Source organism: Nicotiana tabacum, chromosome 7, assembly GCF_000715075.1.
Source record: "Nicotiana tabacum cultivar K326 chromosome 7, ASM71507v2, whole genome shotgun sequence".
Classification (NCBI taxonomy): domain Eukaryota; kingdom Viridiplantae; phylum Streptophyta; class Magnoliopsida; order Solanales; family Solanaceae; genus Nicotiana; species Nicotiana tabacum.
The window spans coordinates 158,179,884-158,205,276 of record NC_134086.1 but is presented as its reverse complement, the minus strand read 5'-3'; the positions used below and the strand labels follow the sequence as shown (position 1 = coordinate 158,205,276).

At 39.2% G+C, this 25,393-nt stretch overlaps 1 protein-coding gene and 1 non-coding gene across 3 annotated transcripts; both read left to right on the top strand.

The window, feature by feature from the left end:
• The first annotated feature begins 288 nt into the window (after nucleotides 1-288).
• Nucleotides 289-4,263, top strand: LOC107795016 (growth-regulating factor 9). 2 transcript variants are annotated; one of them, XM_016617679.2, is made up of 4 exons: nucleotides 289-514; nucleotides 654-920; nucleotides 2,114-2,704; nucleotides 3,657-4,261. In XM_016617679.2, the coding sequence occupies exons 1-4, from the start codon at nucleotides 472-474 to the stop codon at nucleotides 4,001-4,003; spliced, it is 1,248 nt and encodes a 415-aa protein (XP_016473165.1). In that variant the 5' UTR covers nucleotides 289-471; the 3' UTR covers nucleotides 4,004-4,261. The 2 variants fall into 2 exon arrangements, with proteins under 2 accessions (XP_016473165.1, XP_016473091.1); XM_016617605.2 differs by having other exon boundaries at nucleotides 310-514; nucleotides 3,618-4,263.
• Nucleotides 4,264-4,766: 503 nt separating this feature from the next.
• On the top strand, nucleotides 4,767-4,840 carry TRNAV-AAC (transfer RNA valine (anticodon AAC)). Its single transcript has one exon. It is a non-coding gene; the product is annotated as a tRNA-Val (tRNA).
• The last annotated feature ends 20,553 nt before the right edge of the window (nucleotides 4,841-25,393 follow it).

Below are 25,393 nucleotides of genomic sequence, written 5' to 3'. Positions count from 1 at the left end.
GTGTATATTTATAGGAGTATATAATTAAGTAATAGTAGTAATACGAGAAGTTTTATTGTGTGTCTCACACAACTTACATTAGTTGTGTAAGACTACTTTTGTCTTACAAATTTGTGGACCCCAATCTTATATTTTTGGATCCACATAAATTTGGGTTCACAAAAGTATGAAACAAAAACGATGACTCATACTACTAGTTGTTAGTTGTAAGAAACACAAAATAAAATTTTGAGCATTAGTACTATATGCATGTGGTATAAAATGAGATGAAAGAAGGGACATCTCTTTATTGTTTGTTGTTTTCTATCCTACAGTGCTCATCAGTTTTGGCTTTGATGCCTCTGGCAAGTGTCAGCACTCTCAGCTGTATTCTCATAAACTGAGACACTCTCCAATTTCTGGCTAAGTAAATTTTTACTACTCGGTTTAGTTGCAGCAGTTTGCTTTTCTCCCATGTAAAAAAGTCAAGAAATGCAGCCTCATCTCTCTTCTGCCACACCCCTTTCTCACTCTGGTATCTCTCTCTCTCTCTCTCTGTATCTCTATATCTCTATCTCTGTTACTACATGTTTATATTTGTTTTATCTGCGAAAGATTGAATTTTGCTTTGTGGGGTTTGTGATACTGATTAAATTATACTTACTTTGATGAAGGAAAAGATGAAAGAGAGAAGAATGAAGGGTCACCACCTTGCATAAAGTTGTCTTTAGGCTATGTGGTTGAGGAAGAAGAAAAAGGTGTCAATGCCATTGCCAAGTCTGTGTTCACAACAGTCCAGTTTCATGAACTACAGCTCCAAGCTGTGATTTTTAAGTACATAGTCTCTGGTCTTCCAGTTCCTTTTCATCTCTTTTTCACCATTTGGAATACTGTTTCCAGCTCCTTGGGCTCTGCTGTAATCAACAAACTTTACCCTACCTGTAATGTTCCTCTTCTTTGGCTCTTTTTCTGCCCTTTTAATTTTGTTATTGTTAATTATATCAAGAACAATTGCATGGTTATTTGTACTTCTTCTCTTAAAGATAATTTCTTTTCCATATTATATTCTACTAATTGAAGGAACCAAATTGGTGCTATCTATTCAAGAATGTGCCTTTTCTGGATGAACTAGTGAAATATTAATGGATGATTCTCCTTTGTTTTAGTAGCTAGGTCTAATAGTAATGGGGGAACTGTCTTGTTTATTTCTAGCTACTTGAATTATTTTTCTTTTTTTTGAACAACAGAGTGGAAAGGCATAAAGATAAGAATGTTTGAGATCCCAAATTGAACCGACTTTAGCTTATCGAGAATGATTTTCTTGCTTTCTGAAACTTGGTAATACATTGTATGAAGTTCATTTGCTGGAAAAAATTTGGTTTTGTCTTGGATATTTTTATTGAGTTTCGGCTCTTCCCCTGTTATATTAGACCCCCCCTTGCCTAGACATTCTGTAGTCTGTTCTTTGATTCCCCTATTAGATGCATCCTAGTTGCTGCACGAGAATACGATAAATTTGATGGTCATTATGGATTACAGACAGGGGCGAAGTTATGTATGGCCAAGGGTGATCAACTGAACACCCTTGGCTGAAAAATTATACGGGTAAAATATCACTTGTTATTGATTATAATATAAACTTTGAACACCCTTGCATAGCCCACTAGCAAAGAGTCTTCAAAATTTGAAGACCCTTATTGAATTTCCTGGCTTCGCTACTGATTACTGATTTATTTTAATATTAAAATTTACCCTGGATTTATACTAGAATTGATCTTTGGTGACTCGTCTTCATACTTTACACCATCTTTTCCTCCCACCGTCCCACTGTATGGCGGGAAAGCATTGCTTGGTGCGTTATTCCTACTGTATGAGCTCAAAATTTGAAAAACTCAATAGCTTGGCTTACTCTTATGCTTTTAATTTCTAAAAATCTTTACTTCATAGGTAGCTTGATGCGGGGAATGCATATCTGTTGTCAATATTCGTTGATAGTTTAGGGCTAGAGTAAATGTGTCTCCATGTATGATACTATATTTCATTCACATAATGGGAGGACTTGGATTCGTGAATATTTAGGATTTTTAAGCATTGTCATAACGATTTAATTTTTTAATATGGGTGCTGGTTTCAGTGGGAAGATTTGATTACGCAAGCATGATGGATCCTGAACCAGGGAGGTGCAGAAGAACTGATGGTAAGAAATGGAGGTGCAAAAGGGATGTGATTCCAGGCCAGAAGTACTGTGGGCAGCACATGCATAGGGGTCGTCGTTCAAGAAAGCTTGTGGAAGCTTCCGAACATGTTATGAAATCAGATGATATATGTATCACTCCCAAGAGAACTAAACTGTATGCTAATTCTGATGATCCCGGTAGCAAATGTGCTCCTGCTAGTAGTAAAACTTCTTGTTTGTCTTCTACTAGCAGAAATAACCAAAATAACAGCGTCGAGGATTCATCTGCTAAACCAAGACCCACCAATTCCTGCAACAGCAGTGAGAAACTAGACAACCACATGACTTTCAATAGAAAGGACACCACAACTTGCATAAGAACCCAATCTTTCATCGCTGGTAACGACACTGATAGCAAGAGTATTGATTTCAACCATATTAGTCCAAGCAAAACCAACCAAAAGCAGAGCTATGGAGATGCTAGGAATAGTGGTGGTTTGGCTCCAGTTTTTGGTATATCTGCAAAGATTGATCTTCAACACACTACAGGTAAAACCCAATATTATATAATTGGATCAACTTCTTTCCCTCTTCATTTTTTGCCTTCTCTTTCATCTGTTTAAGAATCCTGGAAAATTGTCTTGCTGTAGATTATTAAAAGGTTTTGTTAATTAAAGTTCCTCTGAGCAGTGACTAATTATTAGGTGCATCATGGAACTATTGGATCATTTCCACCATAGCGGCCTCTCCTTCCTCTTCCGATAGGTAGGCAGATGGGTTAAAGGCAAACCAGATGTTAGGTTGCTGCATGGAAGAAGGATCATTGTCATTCTAGCTTCTTGGTCTTCTATGCTACTTAGGCGATTTAGGTTGGCTAGTCATGAAATTCGTTGAAGCAAGCATTAACATGTTCTTTTATTACTTCAAGGTCCTTGAGGATTTTGTGAAGTAGGTGGAGAATGAGCTTGGATTTGTTATGATTATATGGCCTGTAGCCTGTAGGAGAGCATAGGAGCGTGGTGGACAAGATGTGCATCATCTCTACTAGCTGAAAAGAAATATATAAGGTAGTTTGGTTGCAAATATCTAAAAAGAGATCCAGGATGATCCCTTTCTAGCATGTGTGATAGCTTATTTAGAGGTGACGCTTGTCTTAGAAAAAACGGAAGATGATTACTTTATCAAAAAAGAAGGAGGAGGAAATATGTAAGATGATGATTGACTTTATTTTCAATCTCAGAGCAACCTTGTGTATCTATTTCTAGTTTTTTTTATCCTTGTGCATTAAAGCTGGTGATGGTGGAAGGAGATGTTAGTTTCTTTTATATTTAACTTTCCTTTATTAGCTCAGCAACCTTTGATGATTGTTGAGAATAGCTCATCAGCATTATCTTGATTGTAATATTCTTAGAATGTTAAAGAGTATATTAAATGAGTTCTGTAAGCTTCTTCCTGTTGACAGGCAACGCTAACTTGAGGTTTAATTGTAACACATGTTCAGAAACTGAACCGCAGAGGTGCAGAAGATCAGATGGTAAGAAATGGAGATGCAGCAGGAATGCTGTTCCTCGTCAAAAGTACTGTGAGACGCACATGCACAGAGGAGCCAAAAAGATAATGGCAGCCTCAGACTCGGTCATTGTCGAGCCTTCAAAACCTTCCTCATACAGGTTTTGCCATCAAGTTATACCTAAAAATGATGGTACTGGAATAAACTTGAACACCAGTCTTTCCATTTCAACACTCCCAGATCCTCAAAACATTACGGAAGACGATGACTCTAACAGTAACAGTACTAGTGATGCAACCACTATCACTGATGAAATACCAGCATTTGTGTCTCATTAGTTGAAAAACGCGGAGGCTTTTTGATATTGGTATTCTTTTTTGGCAAGATGTCTGAACTTGAGAAGTGATCAAGGTCAGTTTGTGTAGTAGTTATTAATGGTCATTTACATGTTCCTAGTTTATAGATTTTTAGGATTAAAATTCCGTTTTGTACTAGGTTTGATGGATCAGATGAACATGTACTTGTTCAATCTGTGGGCTAATCAATGACTATTTTTGTTCAACGAGCAAGTTCTACTAAATGATTTTAAAAAATATAAAGAATCTCTGTCTGCATCCACACCAAAAAATTAGAAGGTTTGACCTTCGTATACAAGAACTTTTCTTTTCTAGGATGGAGGGATTGTTATTGTTTACTATGAGTTTATCTGGTATATATATGAAGATTGAGAATGTTGGGAAGTGTATTGCCTGGACTTTTTGAAGTATAAACGAAACTATCAACAGAATGGTTAATTATGGCTTGTTTCCTCTTCTATGGACGAGAAAAAAGGTTTTTTTTTATACAATAAAGGCAAAAATCATGAACTTGTGCCTATTGAAGTCCCACATAAAGCTTAAGTTTAGACATGCTCTATCGTTAACGCACTAACCATTTCTCCTGTATGATAGGAGTATAACATTTTAGGAAAAAGAAACAAAGGAAAATGAATAGAGGGAAAACGAAAGACAAGTTAAGTTACATGGTAAGACGAGAGCGCGAAATTTGAGCATAGAACAAACTCAATAAAATTAAAACATCTGTCTTATTCACTGACAGGAAGGTTTCGTGGTGTAGTTGGTTATCGCGTCAGTCTAACACACTGAAGGTCTCCGGTTCGAGTCCGGGCGAAGCCATTTTTCAGAATTCCTTTTCTCAGGAGTCATTAACACAATGGCACTCATTGCAACTACGAAAATCCCATTTTATTCATCAAGCACAACAAAATAAGTACTTACTTATTTTCATTTCCTCTCTGAGGATAATCACTTTATATATCTAAAGGAGCAACTCCTTGTTACCAAGGCAGAAGTGGCTCAACTCTTTTTGGGAGGGAAATATAATTGTATCTAGGATTTTAAGTTTATGAATTTTAGCAACTATACGCTAGCAGCCGAACTATTATATGTTCATATTTAATGAATTTTTTAATATATACATAGGGTTCGAACAAAAGTTATTAAATTTTGCCAAACTCGTATAATTTAGTGTGCGTCCGCCCCTGAAGGGGAATCATTGATAGCCCAATATATGTTATGGCCTTGAACCTCAAAATATAGCACACACGCTAGCAGGTGTACGGATTGAAATATAATGTGGCTATGGACTTCTCTTCTTGAATACTTAAACATTATTGGTTTACTTTAATTTCCTACGAGACAACCATATGTAAATAAGTTGTTTTGTTCAATGTAATTACTACGTGCACGCTAGCTACTTACATGAAAATTGTAGTTAGGGAGGATTTAAAACAGATAAAAGATTGAAGGTATATATTAATATCTTCATCAAAGAAAAGGGAGAAGAAAAAGTACTTTAATTTCCGTTACTGTTAATTGTTATGGATTTTTAGAAAATATGTAAGCAGCAAAAAAGTTGAAAAATAGAATCTCAAGCAATGATTTTAGAGAGGATTGAATCTGCAACTGAATTTTGAATTATAGTTTTGGCTTTGTATTTTTTAATTTTCTCATTTGAATGAGCTTTGATTTGGACAAGGGTAGGATTTGCAGGAAGTAGTTGTATAAGTCTGTCTTTCATTACAACTTCCAATAAATCATAAGTTTCAAGATAAGATTTCATCTTTACTGACCAAATCAGATAGTTTTCACTAGTGAAAGTTTGTGGGATATTCAAAGAGAGATCGCTGCTTGCCATTGTTAAATTTTTGGTTAAACATCTGTATGGGTAAAAATGCGTATGATTTAAAAGTGGTTGAAAATGGTTGTTTTTCAATGAATTCGGAGATCCGTCAATATCAATGGAGGCTCTGATACCACTGTTATGAATTTTTAGAAAATATGCAAGCAGCCAGAAGGTTGAAAAATAAGATTGAAAAATTGTCTCTCATGCAATGATTTTAGAGAAGATTGAATCTGTAACTGAATTTTGAATTATAGTTTTAGCTTTGTATTTTTTGTTTTTCTCATCTGAATGATCTTTGATTTGGACAAGGGTAGGATTTGCAGGAAGTGGTTGTATAAGTCTGTCTTCCATTAAAACTTTCCATAGATCATAAACTTCTAGATTAGATTTCATCTTCATTAACCAAATCTGATAGTTTTCACCAGTGAAAGTTTGTGGGGTATTCAAAGAGACAACACTGCTTGCCATTGTTAAAAATTTGGATAAAAATTGGTATGGGTAAAAATGCATTTGATTTAACAGTGGTATCAGAGCCTCCATGATCTTGATGGATCTCTGAATTTGCTGAAAAACAACCAATAAGCACTTTTTAACCATACCGATTTTTAACCAAATTTTTAATAATGACAAGCAGCAGTCTTTCATTGAATATCCCACAAACTTTTATTGAGGAAAACTATTAGATTTGGTCAGTGGAGATGAAATCTTATCTTAAATCTTATGATCTATAGAAAGTTGGAAGTCAAGCTTGTACAACCACTTCGTGCAAATCCTACTATTTAATTGGGCATAACTCAACTCCAAAAGCTAGCTTATGAGGTGAGAATTTCCCAAGACCATATAAGAAGAGAAAGGATCTCAAATCCTTCCGATGTGGGACAACTCAACATCCCCCCTGTTACGCGGCACCTTCCTGAGATTCCTTGGAAGGGCGACGTAAGGCTAAGCAACTAATGTCAGTGCAGTTACTGTGCCAACTGAGGTCCCCTCCATACGCTAGACTAGATTGTCAGTGCCATACGGAAAAACCAATGTCAAGAGCAATTGAGAGTATAGAAATGAGAATTGAGAATGAAAGAAAGCTTGATTGCATTACTGAAAGTTATTAAAAAAAGGCAACGCGGTGTCGAGGGGGAGAGACACCAGTACAGAGAATTGTTTGCTTGCTAGAAAGTTTGATTGCTTGATCCCCTCTAATAATGCTTAAAAAAAATAAACCAAAGCTACAAGACTAAACTTGATTAAACTAGAGAAACATAATGGAAGTACATGGAATAAAACTACTTTATATTTACAATGAAAAGGATTTAGCTTTCTACAAGGCATAAACATGTGCGGTGTCAGCAGCATAGTCTTTGGCATCACGGTCTGCGTGCGCGGTGGTGTCTACCCGCGCGGCGCTATTGGCATCCGCCTGCAGTTGGGCCCTGGTGAGGGATATCGGTGGGGCGACAGAGGCATATGCGCGCTTGTCACTTGGCGCAGCCAAGACCTCGGGGTTGTCCGTGGCGCTAGGCATTGGGAGGCTTGCTAGGACGCCAAGGGGTATGCCCAAGGGGTCGTGGGGCATGGCTAGAAAGCCGCCCATGACATTCTTCCCCACCCGAGTTGGTGACGTCCTCGGCGCCTTACTTGCAAGATAATCTTCAATTAGGCTCTTGTAGGCTTTGAGGTTTGTTCCCCTCTCCCAAGTGTTCTCCTCTACATCACAGCCCTGCCATTTCACCAAGAACTCTTGGTGATCTTTCCTTGAGGCATAAATTACTCTATCATCAAGGATAGCTTCAACACGCCTTTTCCCGATTGAATTGGGCCCTGGAATACTGGGTATTGTGAGCTGGATCCGTGAAAGATCCTCCGTGTCTTCCCGAAAGGGTTTCGGGAGGCTGACATGGAAGACAAATGAATTTTCCACCAAGCTGGGGTATCTACCCAGTATGTAACTTTCCCAATGCGCCTTTCAATGGATAAAGGTACAATGTATTTTGGCAATAGGCAAGGGTCATGGACCCCCGCAAATAAGTATTGCTTTAGAATTTTGACCAGCACTTTGTCTCCTACTTGGTATTCAACAAAGCGACGATTCTGATCAACATGCCTCTTCATCCGCTTTAAGCCTTGACAAGATAGCTCCGCACTATCTCCAAATTTCGCTTCCACTCTTTTGAGAAGCTAGCAGCTCGAGGAGATTTAGATATATTTGGTGCATTGACTGTGTGTGGGAGTAGCGGTTGCTGTCCGGTAACAATTTCAAAAGCGTTTTTGTTTGTGAATTGAAACACAGTTGAGCAACATCCAGAAGTTTCACCCAATTCTTCTACGATCCGGTTACAAAGTGGAGGAGATATTCCTCCAACATACCATTGAACCGATCCGTCGGGCCATCAGATTGCAGATGAAAACTTGAGCTGTGACTCAGCTTTGACCCAAGGAACTTAAAGAGTTGGGTCCAAAAGTTACTAGTGAAGCGTGAGTCGCGATCACTAACAATGTCTTTGGGCTGGCCCCAATATTTGATGACATGAGAGAAGAAGAGTCGAGCTGTATCTTCTGCTGATATATATTGTGGGGAAGCAATAAAGGTAGCATACTTGGGAAAACCGATCTACCACAACTAAGATAGTTATGAGATCTCCGACCCTGGGCAATCTGGTGATGAAATCCAGGGAGACGCTTTCCCAAGGTCTCTTTGGACAGCTAGTGGTTCCAAGAGTCCCGCTTGTGTGAAGTGGTCTGACTTGTCCTTCTGGCATACTAGACAAGTCTTCACATACTGAGCAACGTCATCGGCCATTTGAGGCCAATAATCACGGCGAAGTAACGCCATGGTGCGTTTCTCACTGGGATGGACGGCCCACAGAGTATCATGACATTCCGCTAGAAGAGTCCTTCGCAGATCTCCTCCTTTAGGAACATAAAGTCGGTTCTCTTTCACTTTCAAGAAACCATCTTTCATATAGAACTGGCAAGTCTTGCTCTGTCTTACCAAATCAACCAAATATTGTGCAGCATGATCCTTGATGAGTAGAACCTGTATCTAGTCCTTGATGGAGGTGGCTACTTCGCTCCCCCTTAGGGTGGCGAGTAGGCACACCGATGCTAGATCAGCTCTCCGACTGAGTGCATCAGCAACATGATTGGTTTTCCCACTTCGGTACTCTAGGTTGAAGTGGAATTCAGCTAGGAGTTCTTGCCACTTGGCCTGTCGACCATTCAACTTCGGTTGGGTCATGAAATGGCTAACAGATGTGTTATCTGTCTTGACCACGAACGGGGTCCCCAACAGATAGTGCCTCCAAAGGCACAAACCGTGGACGATAACCAATAATTCTTTCTCATGGGAGGCATAGTGCCATTCTGCATCCTTTAGCTTCCGACTCTCGTATACTATAGGATGCCCTTCTTGTAGCAAGACTCCACCGAGGGCATAGTCAGATGCATTTGTTTGTACTTCGAATGGCTTGGCTAGATCAGGAAGGGCCAAGATGGGGCTACTAGACATAGCCATTTCAATGTGTTGAAGGCTTCACTTGGGTCCTCATTCCCAAGGCGTGACCTTTTTGAGGAGTTCTGTCAATGGTACTGCAATGAGGGAGTAGTTTTTCACAAATCACCGATAGAAATTGCATAGATCAAGGAACGCCCTCAAGGCATGGATATCCTTAGGCGACAACCAATCTGTGATTGCCTGAATCTTCTGCTAGTTTATCTTGATCCGCCCTTCCTCGATGACATGTCCGAGGAAGTCAATTTGCTTTTGAGCAAATGAGCACTTAGATAGCTTCGCATATAGTTCATGCTCCCGCAATCGAGCTAGGACCTTCCGCAAGTGAATCAGGTGTTCCTCCAATATTTGGCTATATACTACAATGTCATCCAAGTAGACCACCATGAATTCATCAATGTACTCTCGGAAGACTTGGTTCATCAAAGTGCAAAACGTAGCTGGGGCATTAGTCAAGTCGAACGACATAACCAGGAAGTCGTACGACCCATATCTTGTCACACAGGTCGTCTTGTGTTCATCACCCTCTGCAATCCGAACTTGCCAATAACCTGTCTTCAGATCTATTTTGGTGAACACCGTCGCACCACCCAGTCTATCGAACAAGTCTGCCATTAACGGAATAGGGTATTTGTTCTTCACAGTAATTTTGTTTAGAGCCCAATAGTCCACACAGAGTCGCAGGCTGCCATCATGTTTCTTTTGGAATAGCACAGGGGACCTGTATGGGGATTTGGAGGGCACGATGATCTCTGTGTCTCGCATTTCCGTTAATTGTCTCCGAAGCTCGGTGAGTTCGGGTTGTGACATTCTGTAAGGCGCCCCGGAGGGTGGCTTCGCGCCCGGCACTAGCTCAATTTCATGGTCCACAGTGCGCCTAGGCGGTAGTCGCTTTGGCATGTCTTGTGGTATGACATCTTCAAACTCTAGTAGTAGCTCCTTCACGAGCTCAGGAATGGGACCCGAGGAGCATTCTACATCTTCAATGCAAAGGGTTGCCAGGAATGTAGGTTCATGTCTTTTGACCCCCTTCTTCAACTGTAAGGCCGAGATGTTTTCAATGGCCATCTTCATGGGCATGCACGGGATAATGCAGGACTTGGTCCCGTTTTCTCCCATCATCAGAAATATGTCAGCATACAGTACAAACATGGTGTTGGTTTACCTCAGGAATTCCAATCCAACTATCAACTCGAAGTCATCTATGATCACCACCCGCAGGTTGAATTTTCCTTCATAAGGGCCAAGCTTTACTGGTACTTCTTTGGCTATTCTACCAACTGGCTGAGGAGGTGAGTTGATAGCCTTGACACGACCTCTGCCCTTTCCTACAACTAGACCAAAGCGCTCCACCTGAGTCGAGGCTAAGTAGTTATGGGTAGCACCCGTATCTATCATCGCCCGAATGGGCTTGCCATTTACCTTCATCTTAACGAACATTAAAGTCCTCTCTTGTTTAGGAGGATTCCTCTCATCCGCCTTATTTTTCCCTTTCTTGGTGCTTGGGCAGGGGTCCTTCTTCTTATGGATGCCAGCACTGGTTCCCGCTAGTGCCTCAGAAATAGAGCCAACAATTGCATTGAAGGCACCTACTGGCTCGGTTTGGTCTGCATCGTCTGTGTCGTCATCTGTCCCATCATCAAAGGCTTGATGGGCGTTCATCTGTGCATGTGGACACTCATTATTCCAATGTGGTCCGCCGCAATAACGACATCCCGAAGGAGGCTTTCTCCCCCAGTCATTATTGTTTGAGGCAACACTATTGCTGCCTGAGGAGGGAGCCTTAGATTTGGGTGCACTCCGATCTCCCCCACTTCTGCTAGGGCCACCATTGCTAGGTTGTCCCCCTTTGAATCCCACTCGGACAAGCGGCTGTGGCTGATCCTTCGGAGCTTCCACTTGATAGTCCCCAAGGCATTCAGCTGCTTGGATCACCTTAGGTAGGGTATCTACCCTTTGTCTTTGCAGTTCCATACATGCATAAGGTTTCAATCCTTCTAAGAAGGTGAAGAGCTTGTCTTTGTCCCCCATGTCACGTATGTTTAGCATGAGCGCGGAGAATTCTCGCACGTAGTCTCGCACTGACTTGGTCTGGCGGAGTTCCCGTAGCTTTCTCCTTGCATTGTATTCAACATTTTAGGGGAAGAATTGTAGGCGTATGGCTGCCTTCAATTCTGCCCATGTCTCGAGAGCATCTTCACCGGCCTTGATGGCTTCGTAATTCACCCGCCACCAGAGTTTAGCATCACCTTGAAGATACATGGCAGCAGTTGCTACCTTCTTAGCTTTTTCTAGGCCTCCAACAGCATCGAAGTACTGTTCGATGTCAAAGATGAAGTTTTCCACTTCCTTGGCATTCCTAGCTCCACTGTATGGCTTTGGTTTAGGAAATTTTAGTTTTTGTTTCGCGGAAGCGGTGTTCGCAGCGCCCCCGATTTGGTTTCCACTGCCTCGAAGCAGGCCTTGTAAAGAAGCATTGACAACATTGAGTTTGTCTATAAAATCGTCAATAGTTTATTGCATGGCAGTCACCCTGTCTGCCTCTTGTGCCATGTAAGCTAAATCCTCAGCACGCTCTTATTGGAGTCCCTCGAATTTTCCAAAATTTTTGGCTGCCTTTGTGGTTGCCGTTTGCCGGTCTCCTCGGAGTCGCGACTGATATTTTTTATGTCAACTTCAGCCTGGATCACCTTACGGTCTAGGTCGTCCAACCTTTGCCCTAGGCTAGTTCTTAGTTCAGGAACCGTATCCACAATGGGTCGTAATCCGTCAACCGTCTGTTCAAGGGCCGCAATGTGGTCCCCATGATTCACCATGGTCAGAAATGGTGGTAATGGCAATGTGTTCCCTCGTCCGATGTCGAGCCTAGGCTTTGATACCAACTATTACGCGACGCCTTCTTGAGATTCCTAGGAAGGGCGATGTAAGGTTAAGCAACTAATGTCAGTACAGTTACTGTCCGCCAACTAAGGTCCCCTCTGTACGCTAGACTAGATTGTCAGTGCCGTATGGGAAAATCAATGTCAAGAGCAATAGAGAACAAAAATGAGAACTGAGAATGAAAGAAAGCTTGATTGCATTAATGAAAGCTATTACAAGAAGGCAACGCGGTGTCGAGGGGGAGAGACACCAATACAGAGAATTGTTTGCTTGCTAGAAAGTTTGATTGCTTGATCCCCCCAATAATTCTTAAAAAAAATAAACCAAAGCTACAAGACTAGACTTGATTAAACTAGAGAAACATAATGGAAGTACATGGAATAAAACTACTCTATATTTACAATGAAAAGGACTTAGTTTTCTACAAGGAAGAAACAGGTCCGTTGTCAGCAACATAGTCTTTAGCATCAGGGTCTGCACGCGCGACGCTATTGGCATCCGCCTGCGGTTGGGCGCTGGCGAGGGATATCGGTGGGGCGACAAAGGTACATGCATGCTTGTCACTTGGCGCGGCCAAGGCCATGGGGCTGTCCGTGGCGCTAGGCATTGGGAGGCTTGCTAGGACGCCACGGGGCGCGCCCAAGGGGTCGTGGGGCATGGCTGGAAAGCCGCCCATGACACCCCTCACGCCAGGCCTGCAAACTAGAGCATGGATAACGTAAATGGGGGCCTAACATCCATAACAATAATTGGGATGGTCCTGGCTCTGATACCATGATAAATAAACTTTGGGCCTAACTCAACCCCAAAAGCTAACTTATGAGGTGGGGATTGCCAAAGATCATATAAAAAGACCAAGGACCTCAAATCCCTCCGATGTGGGACAACTCAACATTAACAACTCTGCAAGATATTCAATGCCACTAAGCTTTACGAGAATTCAACAGATGAAAAAGAACACAAACCCATGCCTTAGTTAGAAAAATAGTTCATGTATGACGTTTCCTAATTTTCACTATGATGAAAAAAGACTAGTGCCATCTGATTTATATATTTATACTACTATATCTATTTCGAATATCCATCGTCTTCACAATAATGAATATCCAATAACAATAATAGAGAACTTAGGCCAAATTAAGTTGATCCTAATTTGCTCCACAACCACCAGCGCCTCCGCAACTACCACCACCACCACAACCGCCGCCGCCACAAATGCCGCCTCCATGATGATGATGGTGATCAGCACTGGTACCGTCAGTAGGGTAAGTACTCCGAGTTCCTAAATAGTAAGACGAAATAGTTCTAGTATTATCATAGTCGCATATGCAATTCTATGAGCTAGTAATACATTTTTTTTGTAGATGATGATATAAACATATTTCTTTTGGCCTTCTTTTGCAGCAGATGATGAATATTAAACATATGTTTTGTCTTTATTCTTTAAATCGAGCTCCTTTTTTTTGCTGCTAGAATTTTTGCTAAGACACAGTCGCATGGCAATGATGGGTTTCCAAGAGGTAATCTTTCACTCGTTTATTTTCTTTCTATGGATTGTGGATAGCAAAAGATTTTATACAGTATATGTAGGACCAATTAAAATAAAATAACTAAAAGAAAAAGAAAAGATAATGTCAAATGGTGCAATTGGCTTTCACAAATGCAGATTTGGCAACCAACTTGGTAACAAAATCTGTAACTTGCAAATGCAAATTGCAAAGAGAAAAGAATCTGATAGGTTGCTAGGGACAACGACTTCTACTATAAATAGGAGCATCCGTCCTTCATTTCAGACACACCAAAATGAGAAAGAAGCAAAAAACAATAAGAGTAATCCACTGATTATAGTATGTGCGATCAATAGAGTAGGAGTAATATCGTAGTGAGGTCTTTAAAATAAATAGTGTTATTTCTTTCGAAGTTATAGCAGTCTCTTGACACCTACCAAGTTGTAATGTTATAATGGTATTATATTGTTTCACTCGGGTATTATATTTTATCCCGTTAAAGTATTTGGTATCGTTGTTACTTTTTTGTATTATTATTATTTGCAGTGGATATTATTCCTGGCGGGATATTATATTTTTCCAACAACGTGGTATCAGAGCCATGGCGAGTAATGGTCCGTTGTCTTTTCAGTACCCCCTCTCACAAAAGATAATTATGAGAAATGATGTCTATGCATCAAAGTCATTTTAGGCTCTCAGGATGTGTGAGAAATCGTAGACAGAGGGTATACAAAACCCAATAATGAGGAAGCTCAGCCTCAAAATGAAAAATATTGTCTTGACAAAGACAAGGAAGAAAGATCAACAAGCCCTCACGCTCATCCACCAATGTTTGGATGATGCCATATTTGAGAAGGTGGCAGATGCTATCACCTCAAAGGAAGCTTGAGAGATTTTACAAAATTCTCTCCAAGGAGGTGACAAGGTGAGGAAGGTAAAACATCAAACTCTAAGGGCTGATTTTGAAGTTTTAAAAATTAAAGAATTCAAATGTATTTCAGATTATTGTTCAATAGTGAAGGCTGTTTTGAATCAATTAGGACGATACGGGGAGGACATAGAAGATGGTCGTGTGGTAGAAAAGATCATTTGCACTTTAACACATAAATTCAATTTTGTGGTATGTGCTATTGAAGAGTCTAAAGATTTAGACTCTATAGTGGTGGAGCAATTGGGGGTTCTTTACAGGCCCATGAAGAAAAGATCAAGAGGAAACAAGAAGTGCCACTGGAGCAACTTCTTGAAACTCAAGATCCTTTAAGAATTATGGAGGTAAAAAAAGCTATCGAGGGAATAAATGAGGACGAGACCATGGCGGTCATGAAAGAGGAAGAAGTAATGGTAACAACTTCAATAATGAAGTTAAAATCCATCAAAATTCAGAGGTCGTGGACAAAGAGGAGGAAGAGGACGTAGCTACTATCAAGAAAATAATGGACAAATGTATGACAAATCAAAAATTAAATGTTGTAATTGTCATAAATTTGACCATTACTCTTGGAATGTCGTAGCAATATTGAAGAGAAAGCTAGCCTTGTTGAGAACAAGAAAGAAGAAGATGAGTCAACGTTGTTGTTGGTACTCAAGGAAGAAGATATGGAAGATTGTAGCTCGTGGTATTTGGACAATAGAGCAAGCAATCATATATGTGGAAAAAACAAATTTGTGAAGATCAATAAGATGGTGAGAGGTAATGTGTCCTTTGGAGATACCTCAAAGACTCAAATCGAAGGGATATGTACGAATCTAATGTCCTGTAAAGATGGTGGCCACAAGTTAATTCAAGATGTTTATTATGTACCAAAATTAAAAAAGTAATATTTTGAGTTTGGGCCAACTTCTTGAAAAGGAATATGATATCCACATGAAAAATATGAATCTTTGGCTTAGAGATTCAAGTGGAATTCTAATTGTTAAAGTGTATATGGCAAAAAATAGATTATTTTCTTTGAATCTTAAGATAATTGATACAAAGTGTTTGAAGGCTAATGTGCAAGATGCATCATGGTGTTGGCACATGCGATTTGGGCACTTGAATATTGAAGCTCAAATCAATAGGAGAAATGAACATGGTGCATGGGATACCATCCATCGACCATCCTAATCAATTGTACGAAGCTTTTCTTATTGGAATACATGCAAGGAGGAGCTTTCCGAAGGAGTCCATATCAAGAGCAATCAAGCCACTGCAACTTGTTCACACTGATGTGTGTGGACCAATCAATCCACCATCCTTTAGTAAAATATTTTGGGCCGAAGCTGTTTCTTCTGTAGTTTATTTGACTAACCTTCAATAAGAAATGTTAGAGATCAAACTCCTCAAGAATCATGGAGTGGAAGAAAGCCAAGTGTTAAGCATTTGAGTATTTTTTATGAGCATAGCCTATGCTCATGTTCCACATCAAGGGAGAGCGAAGCTTGATGATCGATGTATCAAGCATGTGTTTGTTGGCTATGATACGAGTTCAAAAGGCTACAAGTTATAAAACCCAAGAAGCGACAAGGTGGTGTTGAGTCATGATGTTGAATTTGATGAAGAATTGACATGAAACTAGGAAAATTAGGAAGAAACTTCATATAATTTTTTTCCATACTTTGGTGATGAAGAAGAACTAGAGACCGTGAAACCTGTGCAAGATGCAACTCCACTCCTTCACCAACTAATGTTTCATCTCCTTCTTCTCAAGAAAGTTCAAATGAACAACCGCAAAGGACGAGGAGCATTCAAGAGCTCTATGATGGCACAACAGAAGTTACTAATTCTGATTTTTTATATTGTCTCTTTGCTGATAATGAACCAATGAACTTTGATGAAGTTGTTTCAAACAAAAGGTAGACAAGCCATGGAAGAGGAGATCGAGTCGATAGAAAAAAACAACTATGGGTATACAAGACAAAGAATAATGTTGATTGAGAGGTGGAGAGATACAAAGCACGATTTGTGGCTAAAGGTTACAAGCAAAGGCAAGGCATTGACTATGAAAAAGTCTATGAACCTGTTTCCCCCATTGAGATGATTCGTTTGTTCATCTCTTTGGCGGCACAAATGAAGTGGAAGATCCATCAACTAGACGTTAAATCAGCCTTCTTGAGTGACTATCTTGAAGAAGAAGTCTATGTTGAAACCATTGGGCTTTGTGGTCAAAAACCATGAAGATAATGTGTTGCTATTATAGAAAGCTTTATATGGATTGAAGCAAGCACCAAGGGCATAGAATAGTCGTACCGACAAGTTTCAAGACAATGGGTTTACTCGTTGTCTCTATAAATATACTCTTTACCTTAAAGTTCATACTAATGGAGAAATCTTGATTATTTGTCTTTATGTTAATGATCTTATTTTTTTGGGTAATAACCCAAGCTTGTTTGAAGCTTTTAAGAAAGATATGTCCCGTAAGTTCGAGATGACAAACGTAGGATTCATTTCATACTACTTGGGCCTAGAAGTGAAGTAGATGGAGGATAAATTTTTTATCTCTCAAGAAAGCTATACAAAAGAGATATTGAAGAAGTTTAACATGATCGATTGCAACCCCGAGAACACACCGATGGAGAGTGGGACAAAATTGTCCAAGTTTGATAAAGGAGAAAAAGTGAATCCCATATTTTTGAAAAGTCTTGTGAGAAGTTTGAGGTACTTGACTTTTACTAGACCAAATATACTCTTTGCAGTTGGAGTAGTAAGTCACATCATGGAAGTTCCTACCTCCACTCATTTGAAAGTTGCTAGAAGAATTCTTCGTTACCTAAATGGTACGATTGACTTTGGTCTATTTATTATTCTTCTTCAAGTGACTTCAACCTTATGGGGTATTGTGATAGTGATTATGCGGGAGATATTGATGATAAAAAAAGCACAACTGATTTTGTATTTTTTGGGTGATTCTGTTATTTCTTGGAGTTCAAAGAAACAGTCCGTCGTTACTCTCTCGACTTGTGAAACTGAATATATAGCAGCAACATCATGTGCATGTCATGCTATTTGTTGATACCTAATTTTTTCCTATAATATTTTAAAGTGCATATATACCTTCAAAACTATGCATTAACATTAATGGATATTTTTTTTCATAATATTTATATTTTTTAAATTAATTTATTCTAGTGCTTTATTTATATAAATGATTACAAAATTGCATCACAAATGGCTCTATAACATTTCATTGATTTTATTTTGCAATTTATAGCCATATTAAGTTCAAATTATTTCACAAATGGCCAGATTTACACCTTTTGGTTACAATTGCAATAATTTTGCAATTATAGCCCATGCATACATCACTGTATTATTTTATGAGAAATTAGCCCATTATATTTTTAAAATATTGAATAATTATTTTAAAGCACCTCTGTGCACGAAAATTAGTTTTCTCATTGTTAATTATTTTATAAAATAATGTTTATTCAAATACTTGGGTATTTAACAAATAGCCCTCTTATTTTCGGATTTAGCCTAATTAAACATCCCAATTTCAACCCCTAACCCACTAAGACCAGGCCCAAACCGATCAAACCCAACCCCAATTAACATAACCCGACCCAAGCCCCTCATAATCCTAGCCGTTGATCACAGAGATCAACGACCATTATCACTTCTTACCTTTTTAATTCCAAATGACCCCCCTCTAACCTAGCTCATTCTCACCACACTCCGCCGCCCTTGTTCCCTCATCTCTTCAGTTCTCTCTCTAAGACCTAGACCAAACCTCAGCCGCCGTCACCCAAAACCAACCCTAATCCCTTCGATCCTCACTCGATCCATGGATTCCCATGGCTGTTTGAGACTTATACTTGTCTCCTACTTCCCCTGTTTACGTGATTTTGTGATTTCGTGGAAGGACCTCGAAGAGATCTAGTCCAGATCTTATTCAAAACTCTCCAAGAGTCTGTCTATGGTGTGTGAGTGCTTTCTATCGATGTTTAACAGCTCAAATCTCTGATTCAAAGACCAGATTCTCTTTACCCTTTCTCTTTTCTTCAAAAACCTAATGTTTGGACTTGAATCGGTTAAAATCTTTGTAGATCTGGAGCATTTTTGAGTTCATCACTGATTTTCTTTAAGGCTCCCTTATTTCTTTATTGATTAACCAATTTTTGAGCACTTTGTTATATTAGGGTTTGGTTTTCCTATTATTTGTTCGTCGAACCTCTGTGTATCTGAAGTATTTTCAAATTCCCATGGTTGTTCTTTAAGGTTCTTTTACTTCTCTACTACTAACCGATATTTAGTACTACGCTACTTTAGTTTTTGATTTCTCTGATTTCTGTTGTTCGAATCTCTGTATGTTTGAAGTGCTTTCAAGTTTCCATGGTTGTCTTCTTTAAGGGTCCTTTGACTTCATACTGTCAATCAACCCTAAGTGTTTTTCAAATTTAGGTTCTTCCCAGACTTCTCTTCAAGAGGTTTTTCTACTTTTAAATATTTAATCTAGTCATCTCTTTACGTGTTTGGTTAATTTTCGTGTGTATGCTGGAACCCTATATGTATTTAATGGTGACACCGATTTCTTCAATTTATTATGTTTACGTCTGTGAATCGGTCGTATTAACTGATTCTATTTAGGGATTTGAGTGATTTTCCTGTTAATTCCAGCATTCTTTGGGATTTTCTTTTGCTTAATTGATTTGATAACTCTTTCCTATAAAAGCAGTATTCTTTGAAGATTTTACTGATTAATTCCTATAAAATGTCCTGTTAAAATCAGTGTGTGCTGAAATTTTATATGTTTCTTTATTTGTGACCTTAATTGATCACACTTGCCTTAATTGGTTATTAGTATAGTTTTGGGATTTCTACTGACTCCCTACATGGAATGTTTTTGAGTCCTTACCTTAATTGGACCCTCGTATTGTGACCGTCAATTGATTGCCCCCAATTAAAGGGTCTATTCCGGGCTCCTCTAGGGGAATTAATTCTGTGACTAATTAATTGCTCCTAATTGATTGATTTGTGATTCTTTTACCTTATTTATTTTACTCCCTAAAGTGCTATATATACACTCCCATTCTGCTCCTTCAACACACGAACAGTAGTTTAGAATACACACACATACATTCAAACTCTCTCTTCTTTATTTGCTACTTGTGCTACTATGGGTCTAGCCGGCTGAAAGCCAAGGCTAGGTAGTGGAATTGCACCTGTTTTTCCATATTCTGCATTTTTCCTCTTTAACTGTATGTCTCTAGTTAAATTTTAAAACTCAACCTTATATGTTCCATGTCTATACATCCATGTTTGTTCCTGTACTAGGTACTCAATTTATTTCCATGATTACTGCTTTAGTCAGCATGATTAGATTCTGCCTTCTCTTGTTAAATGTGTAGTCACCATGCCTAAGGCTCACTTGACTATTTGATATTCTGCTAGCATGTTTATTCAGCCCTTGTTTTCTCTCTTTAATTGGTATAATCATGTTGCTAATTTAGTTGTTTAGTATACTTGGTTGATCCTAATGAGCACACACCCTGTCTTCAACATGACTATGTCTTAATTGCTTCTTATCATGACTAGTTTGTTAAGTCTCTGAACTATTAGACCCCTGTTTGTTCTATACAGTTGTTGCTCCATATGCTCCCCTAGACTCTATTGTATGTTTGAACTCTCTATGTCCCAACCCCCTTGACTCCTATTTGCAAACTGATTGCTGAATGATTGTGATTCTAAGAATTCTAAGTCTGTGTGATTGCTCTTCTCAGAATTGATCTCAAACTATTTTCACTATTAATATTTTCTCTAAAACTATGTCTATTCCTGAAAACCTTTTCACTCCTGAAGTCTATTTCAACACTGTTTATGCCAAACACTCTCACTTCTACTCTTAGACTATTAAGTTCTGCCCCTCTGGTATGTGTACTGCTTCATGATCCTTGAGATCTATCTGAACTCTGGCATACCAGGGCTGGCCCTTCCATACTGCACATAATCAATCCCCATTTGAGAAATGGTCTTAGTGTGAGCACTGCCCGGGATCCTTGAGGTCCTTAGGGAACTCTGACACACCAAGGCACACATTACTGGCTGTGATATCTTTGGTTTCTAATACTCTACTGAAGGCCTGGCATTCCCATGTTTACTTTGGGCCTGATTTAGGCTCCCTATAGTATAATTTCATTTACTTATGTAATTCATGTGATCCTAGTTTGTAATAATATTATTTGTAAACAGATTTTGGGGTGATTAGTAAAATAGGGAGGGTTCCTCTATGATGTTTGTGGGAAATTGGGTAGATATCATGCTTTAGGTTGATACATGGTAGAAATCATGCTCATAGTTTATATACATATTTGCAACAGAAATCCTGCTTTGAGTGCATGTTATGATAGAAATCATGTTCTAGGCCCATATGCTATGTTGTTGGCATCAAAACATGTCATAAGTCCATAATATTTGCATTAGAAAACCTTCCTTAGGCCCCTCACGTTTATATTTTTGCATATTAGAAACATGTTGTAAGTTCATCACTTCTTTCTCTGACTCTGCATAAGTTATTATCACTTGGAAATCATTTCATCAAACTGCTGCTGTAATCATGCTTAATAAAAATGATTATCTTTATGTGCATTAGAAATTCTGATTTAGGACTTTGTTTGCATTGGCCCTAAACCATGTCTACGTCGTTTTGAACAGATAACTGTCTATAAAAAGGTTTAAAACAGTCCAACACCTAGATATCATGTCCTAGTGTAAACAAGCCTAAAATCAGTTTTGTAATATTAATCACTTAGATCAGCATGCCTATAGGACTAAATTTCAAGCCGTTTAATTAGTTCCAGATTATGACTGCATACAGACCCACGCCTAGGCAAGCCTTAGGCAATTAAATAACTATGAAATTAGGTTCTGTTTATGTGTGAAATTGTCCAGGTTTAACAGGTTATAAAATCAATAGGCAAACTAATTAGAGTTTTGCCACTTCGCTCTTAAACAAATGCTGCATATTCTGTGTTTATGATGTTCATCTAGATATTATGTTCTAGGGCCTTCTGAATTTTTTTAAAATCAGTTGTTTGAGACGTGCTATGTATCTGATTATGTGCGGAGGCAAATATGAGCCCCTAATTGCTTCCCTATGTGACGATCTTATGTGTTCTTTGTTGTCACTTAGATTTTACCTTTTAAATACTTTAGGAGTGTCTAGAATTGCCTAAGTATAGAGGTCCTAAACGCCTTCGAGACCACAAGGAAGGGACGGGTAAAACACGCTTAGAGTTCGTTAATGAAACTCACTTACATAACCACTAAGGGGCGGGTAATGGGTAGTAAAAGGATATGATGACCTGCGTGCTAATGTCATGTGTAGTCCCTCTAGTTGAGGAGGATTATCGGGTATTGCACAAATTGATCCTATTGGCTAATCAACTTAGGACTTTCCTTCCCCAATTCACATATGTGTACTTAGACTGCCTAAACTTCCTTGGTTTATGTGTGTATGCTTGGACTGTTCAAACCTCCTTAATTTATGTGTGCTTAGACCATCTAAACTTTCTTAATTGTATATGTGTTTAGACCGAGTAAACTACCTTTATTTGCAAATGTATGCTTAGACCGCTTACTTGTTAAATGACTAATTCACATAACTAAGTTCGGTCGGGACCCACCGTTGTGGACCGCGAGGGGCTGACACCTTCCCCTCAAGGTTATTTCGAGCCCTTACCCTAATCTCTGGTAATACAAACTGGTTACATGAGTTAATTGCTTTAGGTGCCCTAACGCACCTTAATCCGTTAGGTGGTGACTCTTCAAATACCCAATTCCCAAAAGAAAACGAGTTGTTCCCCATGAATATCGAAACCCGGACTCTGCGAAGGAAAATGGGGGCGCGACACCATGGCGACTCTGCTGGGGATATTTTAGACTCTTACCATAACGAACTCATTTTTGTGGATTAGTCTTAAGCATGCTTTATCTCGTGCACCCTCTCCCTTACTTGGATTTAATTGCTTATTTATGATTTACTTTATTTCCTGAAACTGACTTGTCTCTTTGTTTTCTTTTTCCGTAACTGTCTTTCAATTATTTAAATACTGCATTTATCATTTTTTAACATGCAAATACTTGACAACATGCTATTTATTGCTGCATAAATCATGCTCAACATCATATTCCACTTGTGCGTAATCAATCCTATAACAACGCTTGATGAGTGTTTGCGCTCTTCCTATATATCACCCTTTAAATTTGGAAATGCATATTTACGGTAAAACTAGTCGATCAATGGTGCGTTCGACGGTTCCGAGCATTTTCCCCTCAAGTTGTCCGCTTGAGGGTCCCGGTCTAGACCTCTATAGCAACCTTACTCTAATTAATTGTGCATGCATCATGGTCAAACCAAGCCGGGTTAATATGTTGAATTGAGAATTTGATTTTGAGAAATGAGAGATGAATGAAGAAATGAAGAAGAGGAGGGGGTGTATTAATAGTTTTTTAAAGGGTTAAATTTGTAATTACAAAAGTGTTAATTTTTTTTAAAAGAAGGCCCAAAAAGGGCTAACTGTGCAAATCAGTCGTTGGGCAACGATTCCTTGGCAGGTGACCGTTGCCAACGGTTAACATGGGCTGCCCAATCAACAATTTTAAAAAAAAAAGAAAAAAAAAGAAACTAGCCGTTAACCGGTCTGGGCTGGTCCAGGCGGGGCCGATTTTACCGGTTCTACAGTATTTCTGTTGACCGAATTTGATTGGTCTGATTAATCGGTTGAAAAAAGGTAAACAGACCAAACCCCCTACCCCTTTAACCCAACCCCACCCGGCCCCCTTATACCGGTCTGGGCCGATTCCGGTTTCAACCGGTCTGGAAACGGGCTAACCCGCCCCGTTAGACACCCATAATCTTCCCTCAAGTGACCAAAATCATGTGAAACGAGTCTTAGGGAATTTTCCTTCACTGTTGGATCTTCAACCAAGTAAAATGTTGATGTCACGACCCTAAACCCGAACCCGGTAGTGATGGCGCCTCTCATGAAGACAAGGCCAGCCGACAAATTCCCAATTCATTTTTAAGTAGTTAAGATAGTGCAAGTATGTCTTAAACATAATAAATATTCCAAATAGATAAGGTGAAACAGTACAATTGCGGAAAATAACACCAACACAGCCCGAAATCGGGGTGTCACTAGTCATAAGCATCTATCCATACACTACAAGTCTGAAGTGTCTACAAAGCTATTACAGAATCACTAACAAGAGAAAGGAAATGAGATAAAAGGGGGAGAAGCACAGGGCTGCGGACGCCGAGCAGCTACCTCGTGAACTCCGAAATCTGCCGGGAGCTCTAAGCCCTCGCAAGCAGGATCTGCAACGCCTGAATCTGCACACAGGGTGCAAGGAGTAAAGTGAGTACTCCAACTCAGTGAGTTATAATCATAAATAAAGACTGAGAAATATGAAATCACGTAAGGCACGTTACAGGCTATAATGAAGCAGTAAAAGCTAGTAAAAACAATAAATCAGTGAAGATATGTAAAGTCATTTTAGTTCAATTTAAACTTCATGAAATGCCTTTTTAACGATTAAGCAAGCAAATGACAGGCAAGTAGGAAAGATAAACACATAAAGGATCCCACCTAGGGCACAATGTCAACAACTCCGCCCTTCGGGCAATATCTCAGAAATAAAATCAGCCCCTCGGGCTATATCTTACATCACAATGGGTACTTGCGCTCACTGGAGGTGTGCAGACTCCTGGAGGGGCCCCGTACGGCCCAAGTACAATATCAAGCCATCTCGTGGCATCATCACTAGGCTCTCGGCCTCATAATCATAATCAGTGTTTCCTCACAACATAGCCCTCAGCCTTACTCAGTCAAAATCTCACAGCCATTCGGGCAACAGTAAAACATGGTGCTCAGCCTGACAACGCCCAACTATGCCTTTTAAAGGACAAAATGGTCGCTGCAAATATAATCCGGTTTTAAGTCCGGAATCGAATCCTCAGGGAACTAACCTATCTATTACACTCTACGGCAATGTTATTATCAACTCAATCAATCTCTAGATGTAAGATTTTTGATCAATAAAGATTGGGTTTTTTAACTTCTTCAACTACAATTAAAAACAACAGTAAGCTAAAACAAAGATAATTCAATGGTAAAAAGGTCTAGGGCAATGATTTCCCTAATTGCTAGTTTAGGTCTCGACTCTTCCGCTATAATCTCACCGTAATACTCTATGAGGATTAAGAGTTATGGGTTATTGTAATTATCTCTCGATCAACTACAATAATTTACTAGAGCATTCTCTCGAACTACTCTAGCTGACAATAGTTATGCAACTCTAAATTATCCCACAAAAGTTTTGTTATCTCTAAACCCACTTTTAAGTTCAAGTAATGAATCTCTTCAATTACCCAAAAGTGGTGTTATTCAACAACTATCTAACCTAATATTCTCTCTCAAGCAATATAAGTTAATTAGACACAATTAATTAAGGGCCCATTCAATTAATCACCATACAAAACGTAGTTGAACAATCATATCATAAATCCGGCTCGATTATAACAACTTGAGTCAAAACTTCAACCAACAATTGGTCCCATCAACTCTAGATAAGTATTTAGCTACTCATAACAAAATAAGAGAAAACTACTAAATTGTTCATAATGTAAAATTGCAAGAATTAAAAAGGAGATAAAAAACCTCTAATGTTTGGTTGA